This window comes from Blennius ocellaris (genome assembly GCF_963422515.1).
Source record: "Blennius ocellaris genome assembly, chromosome: 5".
Taxonomy (NCBI): domain Eukaryota; kingdom Metazoa; phylum Chordata; class Actinopteri; order Blenniiformes; family Blenniidae; genus Blennius; species Blennius ocellaris.
Window position 1 is genome coordinate 30,962,137 of NC_137654.1, and position 18,487 is coordinate 30,980,623.

The following is an 18,487-nucleotide window of genomic DNA, read 5'->3' on the forward strand; positions in this document are numbered from 1 at the left end:
TAATGAATCTCCGTGACGGTGAAACGTTCATATAAAGTTAATTTCAGCCGAGGAGTTCCGTCTCCTCCTGGTCTGGAGCTGCAGTCTGCCACATAATAATGTATAAGTTATTATTCTTTTCTTCACTTTCGAATCGTCTCTATTCGTCTGATTTTCATTTAGATAAAAGTCACTTCTCTTATTTAGGAACTTTCAAATTCCATTTAAATTCACAGCAGAAGACAAATACAGTATATATGGTTTAAAATAAACCCAGAAGCCTTTAGTCCATTAAAACAATTAATTCCCTTGATTTTATTGATTTTCAACTTGTAATGAATCGAAAAACTTTCACGTTTTCACTTAGAGTTTCTGAGCTGTAATGACAAAGTTTGGCCACAAGATGTCAGTAGATGCAAACCTAAAGTGACAAATCGTCCACAGTTTGTATTTGTTCTAATGATGAAGCAGCTTCTACTTCTGGAATCATTTCTAGAGACACTTTGTGTGAAATTACCAGAAAATCCAACAACATCAAGTCACTAATTCTTCTTCGTTTACAAGTCGGTGAGTGAAGAAGATGAAGCGTTTGGAGGAAACCTCCAGAGACCGTCTCTACAAATCTCATTTGTTTTTAAACAATGTGAAGAATTAGAGTTTTCCCTGCAAAGGTGTGACAGTGAACGACGGTGACGTTTGACCAAGATGTAGAAATGAAGGTAAATAAATAGATAAATAGATAAATAAATAGATAAAGTGTACCTGAGGGCTGCGGCAGTGTGTTCGCCTCCCGCCGGCGTTACGTACAGACGAAGCAGCCGACGTAAGTCCAGACCCTCTGAAGGAGGAGCAGGAAGGCCAGCAGGTAGAAGAGCAGAGTGACGGCCTGGAGGAGGAGGGAGGGAGGGATGGAGGGAGGGATGGAGGGAGGGATGGAGGGAGGGAGGGAGGGGAAATTAATGGGGAGGGAAGCAAAGAGGTGATGCTGCTGGTAAAAAAAAATAAAAATATGTTGCGCGTTTCCTTCCTTCTCCTCTCAGACTGAAGCTGCTGTCAACGAGGACGTGTTAAAGCTTCATCACCGTTTTTGAATGATTTTTTAATTATACAGTATTTTACAGTAATTTGAAAAAAATAATGTATACAGTATTTTACAGTAAATTTGTGTGGATTTTTTTTATTCTACAATATTTTACAGTAATTTTGAATGGATTTTTTAAATAAAATATTTTACAGTAATTTTATGTGGATTTTTTAATTATACAGTATTTTACAGTAATTTTGAAAAAAAAATGTATACAGTATTTTACAGTAATTTATAATGATTTTTTTATTAGACAGTATTTCACAGTAATTTTGAATGATTTTTTTTATTATACAGTATTTTACAGTAATTTTGTATGGATTTTTTAAATAAAATATTTTACAGTAATTTTATGTGGATTTTTTAATTATACAGTATTTCACAGTAATTTTGAATGATTTTTTTTATTATACAATATTTTACAGTAATTTTGAATGGATTTTTTAAATAAAATATTTTACAGTAATTTTATGTGGATTTTTTAATTATACAGTATTTTACAGTAATTTTGAAAAAAATAATGTATACAGTGTTTTACAGTAAATTTGTGTGGATTTTTTTATTCTACAATATTTTACAGTAATTTTGAATGGATTTTTTAAATAAAATATTTTACAGTAATTTTATGTGGATTTTTTAATTATACAGTATTTTACAGTAATTTTGAATACTTTTTTATACAGTATTTTACAGTAATTTTGAAAAAAAAATGTATACAGTATTTTACAGTAATTTATAATGATTTTTTTATTAGACAGTATTTTACAGTAATTTTGAATACTTTTTTAGACAGTATTTTACAGTAATTTTGAAAAAAATGTATACAGTATTTTACAGCAATTTATAATGCTTTTTTTATTAGACAGTATTTTACAGTAATTTTGTATGGATTTTTTTATTATACAATATTTTACAGTAATTTTGAATGATTTTTTACTATACAATATTTGACAGTAATTTTATGTGATTTTTTTATTATATAGTATTTTACAGCAATTTGGAATCATTTTTTATTACGCAGTATTTTACAGTAATTTTGCATGGATTTTTTTATTATACAATATTTCACAGTCATTTTGAATAATTTTTTATTATGCAGTATTTTACAGTAATTTTATGTGGATTTTTTTACTATATAGTATTTTATAGTAATTTTGTATGGATTTTTTTAATAAAATATTTGACAGTAATTTTGCATGGACATTTTATTTCACAGTATTTGACCCTTCTTACGCTATAGAATCTTATTTCAAATTGATCGACTGATTGTTTTCTTGTCTTGATTGCACATGTTTTTATTTCCAACGTGGTTCCTACAAAATAAAGTGCCTGTGATTCTGGACTGTGCAGAGGAAACGTGGTTCCAGGTGTCTGAAGTGTTCAGTACCTGTTGTGTGCTCATCCCGTCCTGCTCGTCACAGACGCTTCCCTCTTTCACTGCTTCTGGAGCCGCACACCTCTCTTCCTCCTCCTCTTCCTCCTCCTCCTCTTCCTCCTCCTCTTCCTCCTCCTCCTCTTCCTCGTCCTCTTCCTCCTCTTCTCCTCCTCCTCCTCCTCCTCCTCCTCTTTAGCCCGTCCTGGTCTCATGTGGTCTACGTCCGGCCCGTCAGCCTCCAGCGGCGTCACTTCCTGTACCCACCGTCGCCCGGACCCCGGTGGAGGCGGAGCCTCCGGTGTTTGCTCCGCCTCCACCGGCTCGGGGGCGGGTTCTACGGGTTCTACGGGTTCTACGGGTTCTACCGACGGGCTCTGGATGGCGTTTCCTCCGACGCTGGTTCTCTTCCGTGTGGTTCTGGACCAAAGGGTCTTTGGGTTCCTCCTCTGGTTCTGGACCCACGTCCGGTACTTCAGGAACCCCCGTCAGAGCTGGACCGGGAAAATAGAACAGGACGAGTCTCATCGACGTTTTCCTGTGACGTTCACTTTAGTCGTAATTCAATCAGACTGAATGAGAGTATTATGGTCTGTTATATGACAAGACCTGAACCCATGACCTGAAACCACACAAGACCTAAAACCATGACCTGAAACCACACAAGACCTGAAACCATGACCTGAAACACACAAGACCTGAAACCATGACCTGAAACCACACAAGACCTGAAACCATGACCTGAAACCACACAAGACCTAAAACCATGACCTGAAACCACACAAGACCTAAAACCATGACCTGAAACCACACAAGACCTGAAACCATGACCTGAAACCACACAAGACCTAAAACCATGACCTGAAACCACACAAGACCTGAAACCATGACCTGAAACCGCACAAGACCTAAAACCATGACCTGAAACCGCACAAGACCTAAAACCATGACCTGAAACCGCACAAGACCTAAAACCATGACCTGAAACCGCACAAGACCTAAAACCATGACCTGAAACTGCACAAGACCTAAAACCATGACCTGAAACGGCACAAGACCTAAAACCATGACCTGAAACCGCACAAGACCTGAAACCATGACCTGAAACCGCACAAGACCTAAAACCATGACCTGAAACCGCACAAGACCTAAAACCATGACCTGAAACCGCACAAGACCTAAAACCATGACCTGAAACCGCACAAGACCTAAAACCATGACCTGAAACCGCACAAGACCTAAAACCATGACCTGAAACTGCACAAGACCTAAAACCATGACCTGAAACCGCACAAGACCTAAAACCATGACCTGAAACCGCACAAGACCTAAAACCATGACCTGAAACCGCACAAGACCTGAAACCATGACCTGAAACCGCACAAGACCTAAAACCATGACCTGAAACCGCACAAGACCTAAAACCATGACCTGAAACCGCACAAGACCTAAAACCATGACCTGAAACCGCACAAGACCTAAAACCATGACCTGAAACTGCACAAGACCTAAAACCATGACCTGAAACCGCACAAGACCTAAAACCATGACCTGAAACCGCACAAGACCTAAAACCATGACCTAAAACCACACAAGACCTAAAACCATGACCTAAAACCGCACAAGACCTAAAACCATGACCTGAAACCGCACAAGACCTAAAACCATGACCTGAAACCGCACAAGACCTAAAACCATGACCTGAAAACCGCACAAGACCTAAAAACCATGACCTGAAACTGCACAAGACCTAAAACCATGACCTGAAACCGCACAAGACCTAAAACCATCGACCTGAAACCGCACAAGACCTAAAACCATGACCTAAAACCACACAAGACCTAAAACCATGACCTAAAACCGCACAAGACCTAAAACCATGACCTGAAACTGAACTTTGCCGGTGAAATGTAAAGTGACAGACGTCAGTGTGGTTCATCTCCACCTCCTGCTGCCATCTTGTATCAAAGTACTGTGTCAGTGACAGTGATGGAGAAGTTTTTGAAAACCAGGATCTCAGCTCTTCATCCATCAGGTCCAGGTTTCACACTGAGGGAGGCACTATTAAAAAAAGTCCTTGCTTTCTGGATTTACTGGATTCCTGTTGATAAAACTTTGATGAGAATGACTTTGATGTCTTTGATGACAATGACTTTGATGTCTTTGACGAGAAAGACTTTATATTGTTAATAGAGGCTACAGAGTTTGACATTTTCAGGTGGAGGTGTGACTCCACAGTTTTACAAAGGTAAAAGTGTGTCTCGGCTGAAAAAGGTAGAGAAACCCAGTTCTAGAAGAAAAGTCCTCTGACCGTCTCCGTGGTCAGGAGTGGTGAAGCCGACGCTCCTCAGAGCTTCTTCCTGCCGCCGGACGTTCAGCCTGTAGCTCCTCAGAGTCTCAAAACCAGGTTTCAGTCCCCGGAGGTTCTGGGACCCGCCGGCTGTCTTCACCCTGAGGAGGCGGAACGAGGACATGAAGCTACGAGGGGCTGCAGAAAACCTGTTTACACATATTTAAAACAACAACAAAAAAGCTATTGAAGGAGATTGAATTCTGACTTTTGGACTCACTTCGTGATGAGCTCTCTGGAATTCTGGAGGTTTGAGGAAAAGCAGAGTTTTAGATTCCAGGACGAGACGAACACGGGGGAAAATCCAGACGTCCCTCCCTGCTCACCTGGATGAAGACGGTGGGGTCCGCCTCCTCCATGCTGCCCCGGGCGCTCTCCACCAGCTTGTGGTTGGCCGCCACCTGGTCGCCGTAGCAACGGGCCAGCGCCAGGACGTGGCCCGTCTTCTCGTCCTGCTCGGCGCTGATTTGCTGCGTCAGCGCCTTCAGAGTGACGAGTCACACAATGAGACAATGAGACAACCAGACAATGAGACAATGAGACAATGAAACAATGAGACAATCAGACAATGGGACAACGAGACAATCAGACAATCAGACAATGAGACAATGAGACAATGAGACAATGAAACAATGAGACAATGAGACAATGAGACAATCAGACAATCAGGCAATGAGACAATCACACAATCACACAATCAGACAATGAGACAATCAGACAATGAGACAATGAGACAATGAGACAATGAGACAATGAGACAATGAAACAATGAGACAATCACACAATCAGACAATGAGACAATGAGACAATGAAACAATGAGACAATCAGACAATCAGGCAATGAGACAATGAGACAACCAGACAATGGGACGAGACAATGAGACAATGAAACAATGAGACAATGAGACAATCAGACAATCAGACAATCAGACAATGAGACAATGAAACAATGAGACAATCAGACAATGAAACAATGAGACAACCAGACAATGAGACAACCAGACAATCAGACAATGAGACAATCAGACAATCAGACAATGAGACAATGAGACAATGAAACAATGAGACAATGAAACAATGAGACAACCAGACAATGAGACAATCAGACAATGGGACAACGAGACAATCAGACAATCAGACAATCAGACAATGAGACAATGAAACAATGAGACAATCAGACAATGGGACAACGAGACAATCAGACAATCAGACAATCAGACAATGAGACAATGAGACAATGAGACAATCAGACAATCAGGCAATGAGACAATGAGACAATCACACAATCAGACAATGAGACAATCAGACAATGAGACAATGAGACAATGAAACAATGAGACAATCAGACAATCAGGCAATGAGACAATGAGACAACCAGACAATGGGACGAGACAATGAGACAATGAAACAATGAGACAATCAGACAATGAGACAATCAGACAATGAAACAATGAGACAATGAGACAATGAGACAATGAGACAATGAAACAATGAGACAATGAGACAATGAGACAATCAGACAATCAGACAATCAGACAATGAGACAATGAGACAATGAGACAGTCAGACAATGAGACAATGAGACAATGAGACAATGAAACAGTCAGACAATGAGACAGTCACAACAGAGCCTGGTCACCATGGTAACCAGTCGTTCTGCACATGCTCAGTAGAGACCGTCAGAACAACATTTCCTCCGTGGTGTCATGACTCCCAGTCCATGTTCTCCTGGACTTGGTGCTTTTATTTTGACAGTCACCGTAATAAAGATCGAACTTGGTGCTTTTATTTTGACAGTCACCATATGAAAAATCCAGATTGGTACTTTTATTTTGATAGTCACTGTAATAACAATCCAACTTGGTACTTTTATTTTGACAGTTACCATAATAACAACCCAACTTGGTGCTTTTATTTTGACAGTTACCATAATAACAATCCAACTTCATGGTTTTATTTTGACAGTCACCATAATAACAATCCAACTTGTGGCTCTACAGAATAACAACATAGCTTTTAGGGTGTTTTCAGGGTTGCCGTGGAAAAAACGAAATCGCAAAAAAAAACCGGGGGTGACCTCTGACCTTCTGTCTCTCCTGCAGGATGGAAAACATCCGGCCGAACTTCTCGCACACCGTTTGTTTCTGAGTCCGACAGTCGTCCTGCGGGAGGGAAGGAGCACTTTGAATGAAGCAGGTGGGGCTTGGAACTGTGAGGTCATAAAGCTTTGATTCAATCAAATACCACAATTACTACAGTTAGTGTAATGAAAACCGAGTTAACACACACACACACACACACTTACAGACACACACACACTTACACACACACACACACACACACACACACACACGCACACGCACACGCACACACACACACACACACACACACACACACACACACACACACACACACACACACACACCTCTATGCCTCTGCAGGCCTCCTCCAGCTCGTCGATGACAGATTGCACTTTGCTGCTGAACGTCCCGACAGCGTCGATTCCCTCGTTCAGCTCAGCCTCAGATTAAAACAAAAACAAAACATTAACTGTTTGATGCAGTTGATTAAAAAAAAGTCGTTCAGTTCTTAACGTCAAGACGAACGATTTTAATTTAACTGTGACTCAAACACATCAGACACTATAATAATATCCACTATTGATGAGACAGAATGTGTCATAAAGAACCACATTACTGTAATCCCACTACTTTGGAGAGGAGAGGAGCTCACCTAGCATAGCATTAGCATTAGCATTACCAAAAAGTTGCCGTTTTTTGCGACCTCTTTGCAATATCACTTTGATTAGCATCATCGTGGTCGGAAACCGTCTCCCCATTGGCGTCATTAAAACCTGCGGTCGCCAGTCCGGAGCGGCTCGGTCGCCGTTTCACTAAACTCCTGTTTACCTCGTTAATCCTGAACGGCTCAGTCCTCCTGACGGTAGAGTGGACGACGTTTGAGTGACGGGCGTTAAAAAGGAACCTATGATTGTATGTTTAACAGTGACATAATAGAGCTAAGTTCAGCTAGCATCAGCATTAGCATTAGTATAACCAAAAAGTTGCCATTTTTTGCGACCTCTTTGCAATATCACTTTGATTAGCATTATCGTGGTCGGAAACTGTCTCTCCATTGGCGTCATCAAAACAGCTAGTATTAGCATTAGCATTAGCGCCCTACCTTCCTCTGCTGGTAGACGTCTGCGAGCGGCGCCACCTGGCAGGTCTGATGGGCGCCGAACACCTTGCAGAGCGAGCAGGTGGGAACCTGACAGGTGAGGCAGTAGATGTTGACCCTCTCGGCCTCGTGGTCCGGACACCTGACCGCGGCAGGAAGTGGCGGCGGAGGAGGGGCGGGGCTAGAAGGAGGCGAACGGGAGACGTCCCCGGGTGAGCGCGGCGGTGCGAGCGTGCGAGCTGGCGGCCATGTTTGCTGTGGCGGGCTCTCACCTGGAGCTGCAGCCGCTGCCGACCTCCTGCTTGTACACGTCGATGATGTTCTCCACCAGCAGGTTGCGCTGGAGGCCGTAGACGCCGTGGCGGTCCAGCACCACCTCGTGGCGGCAGGACGGGCAGCGGAAACGGCCGCTGTTCACCGTCATGGTGGTCCGAGCCTGGAACAGAGACGGCTGGACGCCAGAAAACCACGAGACGCCATCTTGAAATTTTCTTGCAAGACGTTCAACACGCAGGAGCGCAAAACTAGAGCTACGCTCGGTAGAACATTTATTACGTTATACATGGAACGGAATATGAAGATGAACCGAATATGATAGCCGTTAGCTCAAATTGACGCTAACCGGCCTGCGAGGTGGCCACATCACTGAGCAGGGAGCGTCTCCATGGCAACAGAGGCTGATCTCCTTCGATCTCCTTCATGAGGTGTGTTGCAGCTGCATTATGTAATAACAGTGCATTATGTAATAACAGTGCATTATGTAATAACAGTGCATTATGTAATAACAGTGCATTATGTAATAACAGTGCCTTATGTAATAATGTAATAAATGTTCTAGTCATTATGCAATAACGCCACATTTTGTAACAATCTTTTGCGTTTTGTAACAAAATCCTTCAACGCATTTTGTAGTAAATTTTAACATTTTGTAGTAACTTTTAACATTTTGTAGTAACTTAAAATTTTTGTAAAAACGCTTAATATTTTGTAGTAAATTTTAACATTTTGTAATAACTTTTAACATTTTGCAGTAACTTTTAACATTTTGTATTAACTTTTAACATTTTGCAGTAACTTTTAACATTTTGTAGTTACTTAACATTTTGTAAAAACGTTTAACATTTTGTAGTAACTTTTAACATTTTGTAAAAACGTTTAACATTTTGTAGTAACTTTTAACATTTTGCAGTAACTTTTAACATTTTGTATTAACTTTTAACATTTTGCAGTAACTTTTAACATTTTGTAGTTACTTAACATTTTGTAAAAACGTTTAACATTTTGTAGTAACTTTTAACATTTTGTATTAACTTTTAACATTTTGTAGTAACTTTTAACATTTCGTAGTAACTTTTAACATTTTGTAAAAACGTTTAACATTTTGTAGTAACTTTTAACATTTTGTATTAACTTTTAACATTTTGTAGTAACTTTTAACATTTCGTAGTAACTTTTAACATTTTGTAAAAACGTTTAACATTTTGTAGTAACTTTTAACATTTCGTAGTAACTTTTAACATTTTGTAGTAACTTTTAACATTTCGTAGTAACTTTTAACATTTTGTAAAAACGTTTAACATTTTGTAGTAACTTTTAACATTTCGTAGTAACTTTTAACATTTTGTAGTAACTTTTAACATTTTGTAAAAACGTTTAACATTTTGCAGTAACTTTTAACATTTTGTAAAAACGTTTAACATTTTGTAGTAACTTTTAACATTTCGTAGTAACTTTTAACATTTTGTAGTAACTTTTAACATTTTGTAAAAACGTTTAACATTTTGTAGTAACTTTTAACATTTTGTAAAAACGTTTAACATTTTGTAGTAACTTTTAACATTTTGTAAAAACGTTTAACATCTTGTAGTAACTTTTAACATTTTGTAAAAACGTTTAACATTTTGTAGTAACTTTTAACATTTTGTAGTTACTTAACATTTTGTAAAAACGTTTAACATCTTGTAGTAACTTTTAACATTTTGTAAAAACGTTTAACATCTTGTAGTAACTTTTAACATTTTGTAAAAACGTTTAACATTTTGTAGTAACTTTTAACATTTTGCAGTAACTTTTAACATTTTGTATTAACTTTTAACATTTTGCAGTAACTTTTAACATTTTGTAGTAACTTAACATTTAGTAGTAACTTTTAACATTTTGTAGTAACTTTTAACATTTTGTATTAACTTTTAACATTTTGCAGTAACTTTTAACATTTTGTAGTTACTTAACATTTTGTAAAAACGTTTAACATTTTGTAGTAACTTTTAACATTTTGTAAAAACGTTTAACATTTTGTAGTAACTTTTAACATTTTGTAAAAACGTTTAACATTTTGTAGTAACTTTTAACATTTTGTAGTTACTTAACATTTTGTAAAAACGTTTAACATCTTGTAGTAACTTTTAACATTTTGTAAAAACGTTTAACATTTTGTAGTAACTTTTAACATTTTGTAAAAACGTTTAACATTTTGTAGTAACTTTTAACATTTTGCAGTAACTTTTAACATTTTGTATTAACTTTTAACATTTTGCAGTAACTTTTAACATTTTGTAGTTACTTAACATTTTGTAAAAACGTTTAACATTTTGTAGTAACTTTTAACATTTCGTAGTAACTTTTAACATTTTGTAAAAACGTTTAACATTTTGTAGTAACTTTTAACATTTTGTATTAACTTTTAACATTTTGTAGTAACTTTTAACATTTCGTAGTAACTTTTAACATTTTGTAAAAACGTTTAACATTTTGTAGTAACTTTTAACATTTCGTAGTAACTTTTAACATTTTGTAGTAACTTTTAACATTTCGTAGTAACTTTTAACATTTTGTAAAAACGTTTAACATTTTGTAGTAACTTTTAACATTTCGTAGTAACTTTTAACATTTTGTAGTAACTTTTAACATTTTGTAAAAACGTTTAACATTTTGCAGTAACTTTTAACATTTTGTAAAAACGTTTAACATTTTGTAGTAACTTTTAACATTTCGTAGTAACTTTTAACATTTTGTAGTAACTTTTAACATTTTGTAAAAACGTTTAACATTTTGTAGTAACTTTTAACATTTTGTAAAAACGTTTAACATTTTGTAGTAACTTTTAACATTTTGTAAAAACGTTTAACATCTTGTAGTAACTTTTAACATTTTGTAAAAACGTTTAACATTTTGTAGTAACTTTTAACATTTTGTAGTTACTTAACATTTTGTAAAAACGTTTAACATCTTGTAGTAACTTTTAACATTTTGTAAAAACGTTTAACATCTTGTAGTAACTTTTAACATTTTGTAAAAACGTTTAACATTTTGTAGTAACTTTTAACATTTTGCAGTAACTTTTAACATTTTGTATTAACTTTTAACATTTTGCAGTAACTTTTAACATTTTGTAGTAACTTAACATTTAGTAGTAACTTTTAACATTTTGTAGTAACTTTTAACATTTTGTATTAACTTTTAACATTTTGCAGTAACTTTTAACATTTTGTAGTTACTTAACATTTTGTAAAAACGTTTAACATTTTGTAGTAACTTTTAACATTTTGTAAAAACGTTTAACATTTTGTAGTAACTTTTAACATTTTGTAAAAACGTTTAACATTTTGTAGTAACTTTTAACATTTTGTAGTTACTTAACATTTTGTAAAAACGTTTAACATCTTGTAGTAACTTTTAACATTTTGTAAAAACGTTTAACATTTTGTAGTAACTTTTAACATTTTGTAAAAACGTTTAACATTTTGTAGTAACTTTTAACATTTTGCAGTAACTTTTAACATTTTGTATTAACTTTTAACATTTTGCAGTAACTTTTAACATTTTGTAGTTACTTAACATTTTGTAAAAACGTTTAACATTTTGTAGTAACTTTTAACATTTTGTATTAACTTTTAACATTTTGTAGTAACTTTTAACATTTCGTAGTAACTTTTAACATTTTGTAAAAACGTTTAACATTTTGTAGTAACTTTTAACATTTCGTAGTAACTTTTAACATTTTGTAGTAACTTTTAACATTTCGTAGTAACTTTTAACATTTTGTAAAAACGTTTAACATTTTGTATTAACTTTTAACATTTTGCAGTAACTTTTAACATTTTGTAAAAACGTTTAACATTTTGTAGTAACTTTTAACATTTTGTATTAACTTTTAACATTTTGCAGTAACTTTTAACATTTTGTAGTTACTTAACATTTTGTAAAAACGTTTAACATTTTGTAGTAACTTTTAACATTTTGTAAAAACGTTTAACATTTTGTAGTAACTTTTAACATTTCGTAATAACTTTTAACATTTTGCAGTAACTTTTAACATTTTGTAGTTACTTAACATTTTGTAAAAACGTTTAACATTTTGTAGTAACTTTTAACATTTTGTAAAAACGTTTAACATTTTGTAGTAACTTTTAACATTTTGTAGTTACTTAACATTTTGTAAAAACGTTTAACATTTTGTAGTAACTTTTAACATTTTGTAAAAACGTTTAACATTTTGTAGTAACTTTTAACATTTTGTATTAACTTTTAACATTTTGTAGTAACTTTTAACATTTCGTAGTAACTTTTAACATTTTGTAAAAACGTTTAACATTTTGTAGTAACTTTTAACATTTTGTATTAACTTTTAACATTTTGTAGTAACTTTTAACATTTCGTAATAACTTTTAACATTTTGTAAAAACGTTTAACATTTTGTAATAACTTTTAACATTTCGTAGTAACTTTTAACAAATTGCAACGGTTACACTTAAATTCCGGTTTAATTTCTTCTAGGAAATAGAAACGTCTGATTCTACCGTCGCTGTCGGCAGAACATGAGCAGCAAAGAGACACAGAATTCTAATCTTAATTTCTTATCATTAATCATTGAATGGTGTCTTTGGATGGAGAGAAACATTTATTACATAATGCAATTAATTGATACATTTTCTTTAAAAAAAATTGTGTAATAACTGTTGCAATTTGTAACAAATGCAGAATTATGACATGAGGGGGTGCCTCTCTCATCCGCTTTGTATGGGACATTTTTTCACCGTTTTTGGGGATTTATTCAGAAACGGTTCGTCGTTATCGTCCCCAAATCTACTGGATCGATCCTCGGAGGACGACGATTAATCCCTGAAAGTTTCATGCAACTTGAGTGAGTCGTTTTTCCAAAACGTTGCTAAAATCATCCCTAAATAAAAATAGATAAATAAATACACGCCGCCTAAAAGCAGAACCTCGAATATGATTGGTGAAGCTCAATAACAACGCAAATACCCCAAAACAACCGCAGAGCGACTCATGAAGTCCCAGAGAAATAAACAACGAACACAGAATCACACAAAACAGCCACAAATAAACACCCAAATCATCAAAACAACAAACAAAACAACTGTAACAGCGATAAACAACATAACTTACAAATAAACGTACAAAATGACCAGACGGACAGAAAATCGTACTAAAAATGTACGAAACAGACGTGAAAATATTATAAAAAAATGTTCAAAATATTTAAATCCAGAACCTCAATATCTGCCAGACACACAGAAAAACTTCTAATAAACATTTTCATAAAGTCATGCAAACAAAGTGACTTCTAACCAGATGCATGCTGGGAACTCAAGAGGTGGGAAACCCCCAGCTGACACACACACACACACACACACACACACACACACACACACACACACACACGCTGACCTTTATTTACCCTCCTGCTTTCGAAATAAAGTATAAATAACACAGGAGCCCGGCAGACCTTGTTCCCATGACGACCACTCAGAACTCTGCAGCTTCATCAAACTTAAAGCTAAAAAAAAAAAAAAATCCAGATTATAGAGCATCTTCCTCCCACTAAATGACGTAATTGCTGAATTTGCTGAGTTTGTTAATCACTAAATTCTAAACTCAAAACTGAAAACGTTTTATAAACCAACTGTGGTTTAACCTGGTGCAGTACCTCCGGGGCCCAGCAGGGGGCCCAGCGGGAGGGTCATTGTGCTGTGCAGGGATTGGCTGACTGCAAAAAAAAAAGTGGGCGGAGCCTGAGAGATGAGATAAAGGAGTCACAAATAGAGTTAAAAAAACCTGCAGCTTTGACACAAAGATGAACTAAATATCATTAAATCACAAACGTTTTAAAGACGAATACAAGAGTAAAGAAGAGACGAATTATCAGACGCTCTATCGTTACTTCAGAATAAAATCCCTCAATGAATATTTATGAGCTCTTTGTTTATTTTCAGGATCGTTTTGCGATCAGGAATGTACGTCTGTGTTCAAATTCGTTTTAATGAATGTTGGTGTTGTTTTCAGTAAACGTACATGATTAATCTCGTTTTATCGTTTTTCTTCAGCATTTTCTTCTTGTTTTGCCTCTTTTATTGACACTTTTTACATTTTGTTTTGTTTTGGTGAATTCTGCATGTTTGTTGTTGTTTAAAACATCTTCATGGTCAATAAACATCTGCTCCAGATGCTCGTGAGGTTTTTAACATCTTTGTCTTTGAAGTCACATGGTGGATCGTTTCTGTTTTTTCCGACACAACGACCACATTCGTCTCCGCCGTCGTTCTGCTCGTTTTGACCGGTGGCAGCTGAGAAGAGCTGAACCTCCATTTAGGTGGGGGGTCAGAGGTCACCACCTCGGGGTCAAAGGTCAAGAGGCTGCGCCGCTGGAGGCGGGGCTTCTGAAGTTACCCTCTCCAGTAACACGCATGTTAGTGTACAACCGACACGGCGCGTGTTGCTCTGGAAAGAGTGGATCTGAAGTGGAGGAAGATGCTCTATAATCTGGTGTTAGAGGAGGAAAATGCTCTATAATCTGGTGTTAGAGGGGGAAGATGCTCTATAATCTGGTGTTAGAGGAGGAAAAGGCTCTATAATCTGGTGTTAGAGGAGGAAGATGCTCTATAATCTGGTGTTAGAGGAGGGAAATGCTCTATAATCTGGTGTTAGAGGAGGAAGATGCTCTATAATCTGGTGTTAGAGGAGGAAGATGCTCTATAATCTGGTGTTAGAGGGGGAGATGCTCTATAATCTGGATTAGAGGAGGAAAGGGCTCTATAATCTGGTGTTAGAGGGGGAAGATGCTCTATAATCTGGTGTTAGAGGAGGAAGATGCTCTATAATCTGGATTAGAGGGGGAGATGCTCTATAATCTGGATTAGAGGAGGAAAAGGCTCTATAATCTGGTGTTAGAGGAGGAAGATGCTCTATAATCTGGTGTTAGAGGAGGAAGATGCTCTATAATCTGGTGTTAGTAGGGGAGATGCTCTATAATCTGGATTAGAGGAGGAAAAGGCTCTATAATCTGGTGTTAGAGGAGGAAGATGCTCTATAATCTGATGTTAGAGGGGGAAGATGCTCTATAATCTGGTGTTAGAGGAGGAATATGCTCTATAATCTGGATTAGATGGGGAAGATGCTCTATAATCTGATGTTAGAGGAGGAAGATGCTCTATAATCTGGATTAGAGGAGGAAGATGATCTATAATCTGATGTTAGAGGGGGACGATGCTCTATGATCTGGATTAGAGGAGGAAGATGCTCTATAATCTGGATTAGAGGAGGAAGATGCTCTATAATCTGATGTTAGGGCAGGGCGATGCTCTATAATCTGGTGTTAGAGGGGGAAGATGCTCTATAATCTGGTGTTAGAGGGGGAAGATGCTCTATAACTTGTCATTAGGACTGGGTTTGTGCAGGATTATCGAGTTGCTCTGATCTCAGTCAGCAGCTCTGGTTATCTTTTCTTTATTTTCATGAGCAGGACAGAGGAAGACAGCGGCTCCTGCTAATGCTAATGCTAATGCTAAAGCTAATGGCGAGCGCCTAACATAGAGTTACACTAACTAGAGTGAAGGACTGACAGGTTCTGTCCTCGCTGGTCTTCAGCCTCAGCAGCTGATGAAGACGAGCTCAGACCTTCGTCTGTGACTCTTCATAACAACGACTCTAAATACTGATCATGACAGGTGAGAGACACACCACCTCCCAGTTTAGACACTGGTAATCCACACACACACACACACACACACACACACACACACACACACACACACACACACACACACACACACACACACACACACACACACACACACACACTTGTAAGCCCAGCATGTAAACGTCCGTAACAATACAGTCCTGTCCTTCAATACTTAGTGTTCAGGAGGGAGTGTTCAGGAGGGAGTGTTCAGGGGTGTGTTCAGGAGAGAGTGTTCAGGAGAGAGTGTTCAGGACAGAGTGTTCAGTGGTGTGTTCAGGAGAGAGTGTTCAGGACAGAGTGTTCAGGGGTGTGTTCAGGAGAGAGTGTTCAGGAGAGAGTGTTCAGGAGAGTGTTGAGGGGTGTGTTGAGGGGAGTTTGTTCCGGGGAGTGTGTTCAGGAGAGTATGTTCAGGAGAGTGTTCCGGAGAGTGTTCCGGAGAGTGTTCAGGAGAGAGTGTTCAGGAGAGTGTGTTCAGGAGAGAGTGTTCAGGAGGGAGTGTTCAGGACAGAGTGTTCAGTGGTGTGTTCAGGAGAGAGTGTTCAGGAGAGAGTGTTCAGGAGAGTGTGTTCAGGAGAGAGTGTTCAGGAGAGAGTGTTCAGGAGGGAGTGTTCAGGACAGAGTGTTCAGGAGAGAGTGTTCAGTGGTGTGTTGAGGAGAGAGTGTTCAGGAGAGAGTGTTCAGGAGGGAGTGTTCAGGACAGAGTGTTCAGTGGTGTGTTCAGGAGAGAGTGTTCAGGGGTGTGTTCAGGAGAGTGTTGAGGGGTGTGTTGAGGGGAGTGTGTTGAGGGGAGTGTGTTCAGGAGAGTGTTCAGGACTGTGTTCAGGGGTGTGTGTTCAGGGGTGTGTTCAGGACAGTGTTCAGGAGAGAGTGTTCAGGACAGTGTTCAGGGGTGTGTTCAGGAGAGGGTGTTCAGGAGAGTGTGTTCAGGAGTGTGCACACACCTGGTAGAGCTCGTTAGCACACTTCCTGCACAGGTTGTGTTGGCAGGGCAGGATGACCACGGGTTTGTTCAGGGTCTCCAGACAGATGGGACACATCAGCTGCTTCTCCAGCGACGCCAGCGACGCCTCGCGCTCAGCGGCGCCGCCCTGCAGGCAGCTCAGGTCGGCCGACAGAGACATCGCCTCTCTTCAAAGCCTCGCTTCAAAGCCTCGCTTCAAAGCCTCTCCTGCGGAAACCAGGAAAGACCGGATCACACGGAACCCGGGTCCAGTCGGGAGGAACTCCGGGTCCAGGTTTTCTGGAGGTTTTCTGGAGATCGTTTAAACAACAATCTAACTTTTAATGTGACAAATACGAAAAACCGATGTGTCTTCATCTTCGTTGTTTTGTAAACAAGGCCTGAATCCTGAATCAGGAGGCTAAAGCTGTTAGCCTTGAAGCTAACTTGTTTACGATGGACTTGGTTTGTCTCTCGCTCTCTCTCTCTCTCTATGGCGACATTTTGAAAATGATGTCTGTTCACGCTGAAAAGGATGTAGTTCCCACGCCAGGCCACTAGTTGGTGCTGTAGTTAGATTGTTATACAGTGACTATCAAAATAAAAGTACCAAAACCCAGGAGACGATGGACTGGGAGTCGTGACACCATGGAGAAAACTTTATTTTGAAGGTCTCTACTGAGCATGTGCAGAGGAGCGGGTTACCGTAATGATAATCCAACTTTGTGGTTTTATTTTGACAGTCACCGTAATAACAATCCAACTTGGTATTTTTATTTTGACAGTCCCCGTAATAACAATCCAGCTTGGAGGTTTTATTTTGACAGTCACCGTAATAACAATCCAACTTGGTAGTTTTATTTTGACAGTCACCGTAATAACAATCCAACTTGGTAGTTTTATTTTGACAGTCACCGTAATAACTTGCAGTCTGTCCACTAGAATGTTCTGTGTGTGTGTGTGTGTGTGTGTGTGTGTGTGTGTGTGTGTGTGTGTGTGTGTGTGTGTGTGTGTGTGTGGCTTCATTACAAAAACAAACACCACCCTCTTGTGGCCGGACATGAAAACTACATCATTTCCGTCATATCCATGTAAATGGACATTGTTTTCAAAACGATGTTGTGTAAACACAAAACTTTTCTGAAATGAAAACACAAAAACTAAAACTAAAACTAAAACTTAAACACGAAAACACAAAACTACGCAAATGTACTTGAACCGTTGCCGTGACAACCGAGCCCAAGACTTCATTGCAATGACTTGATTTCTTTAAGTCCTGAATTTGTTTACGTTGTTTGTTTGCAGAACAGGAAACCAAACATGCAAAGTCGACATGTTGGCGTGAGGCTCGTTGTGACGGAACCCGATCCCCGGCGGCGCCTCGCTCACCGCCTGCAACTCACCGTGAACATCGTCCGGAACTTTCCTGAATCTTGCCAGAAGTTATTTTGAAAAAAAATAAAAAAATAAAAGATTTAGTTCCACTGAGGTCAGTCCCTTCAAAGCTGCTCTTCCTCCTCCTCCTCCTCCTCCTCCTCTTCCTCACTCATCCACAACTTCGCCACATTTCTGGTTTTTCGTCTCGACGCAGCGTCAGTTTG

The 18,487-nt window shown here is 38.2% G+C and overlaps 1 protein-coding gene across 1 annotated transcript; it reads right to left on the reverse strand.

Annotated features, from left to right (window-relative positions):
- Window positions 1–2,471: 2,471 nt before the first annotated feature.
- LOC308130650 (tripartite motif-containing protein 54-like) lies at window positions 2,472–18,487 on the reverse strand. The gene is made up of 10 exons (XM_080497065.1): window positions 18,290–18,487; window positions 16,888–17,114; window positions 8,238–8,416; window positions 7,969–8,146; window positions 7,211–7,306; window positions 6,870–6,947; window positions 5,112–5,267; window positions 5,006–5,028; window positions 4,747–4,886; window positions 2,472–2,929 (listed from the first exon to the last, which is right to left on the reverse strand). Exons 2-10 carry the CDS (start codon window positions 17,065–17,067, stop codon window positions 2,670–2,672), a joined length of 1,290 nt encoding a protein of 429 aa, XP_080353191.1. The 5' UTR covers window positions 17,068–17,114; window positions 18,290–18,487; the 3' UTR covers window positions 2,472–2,669.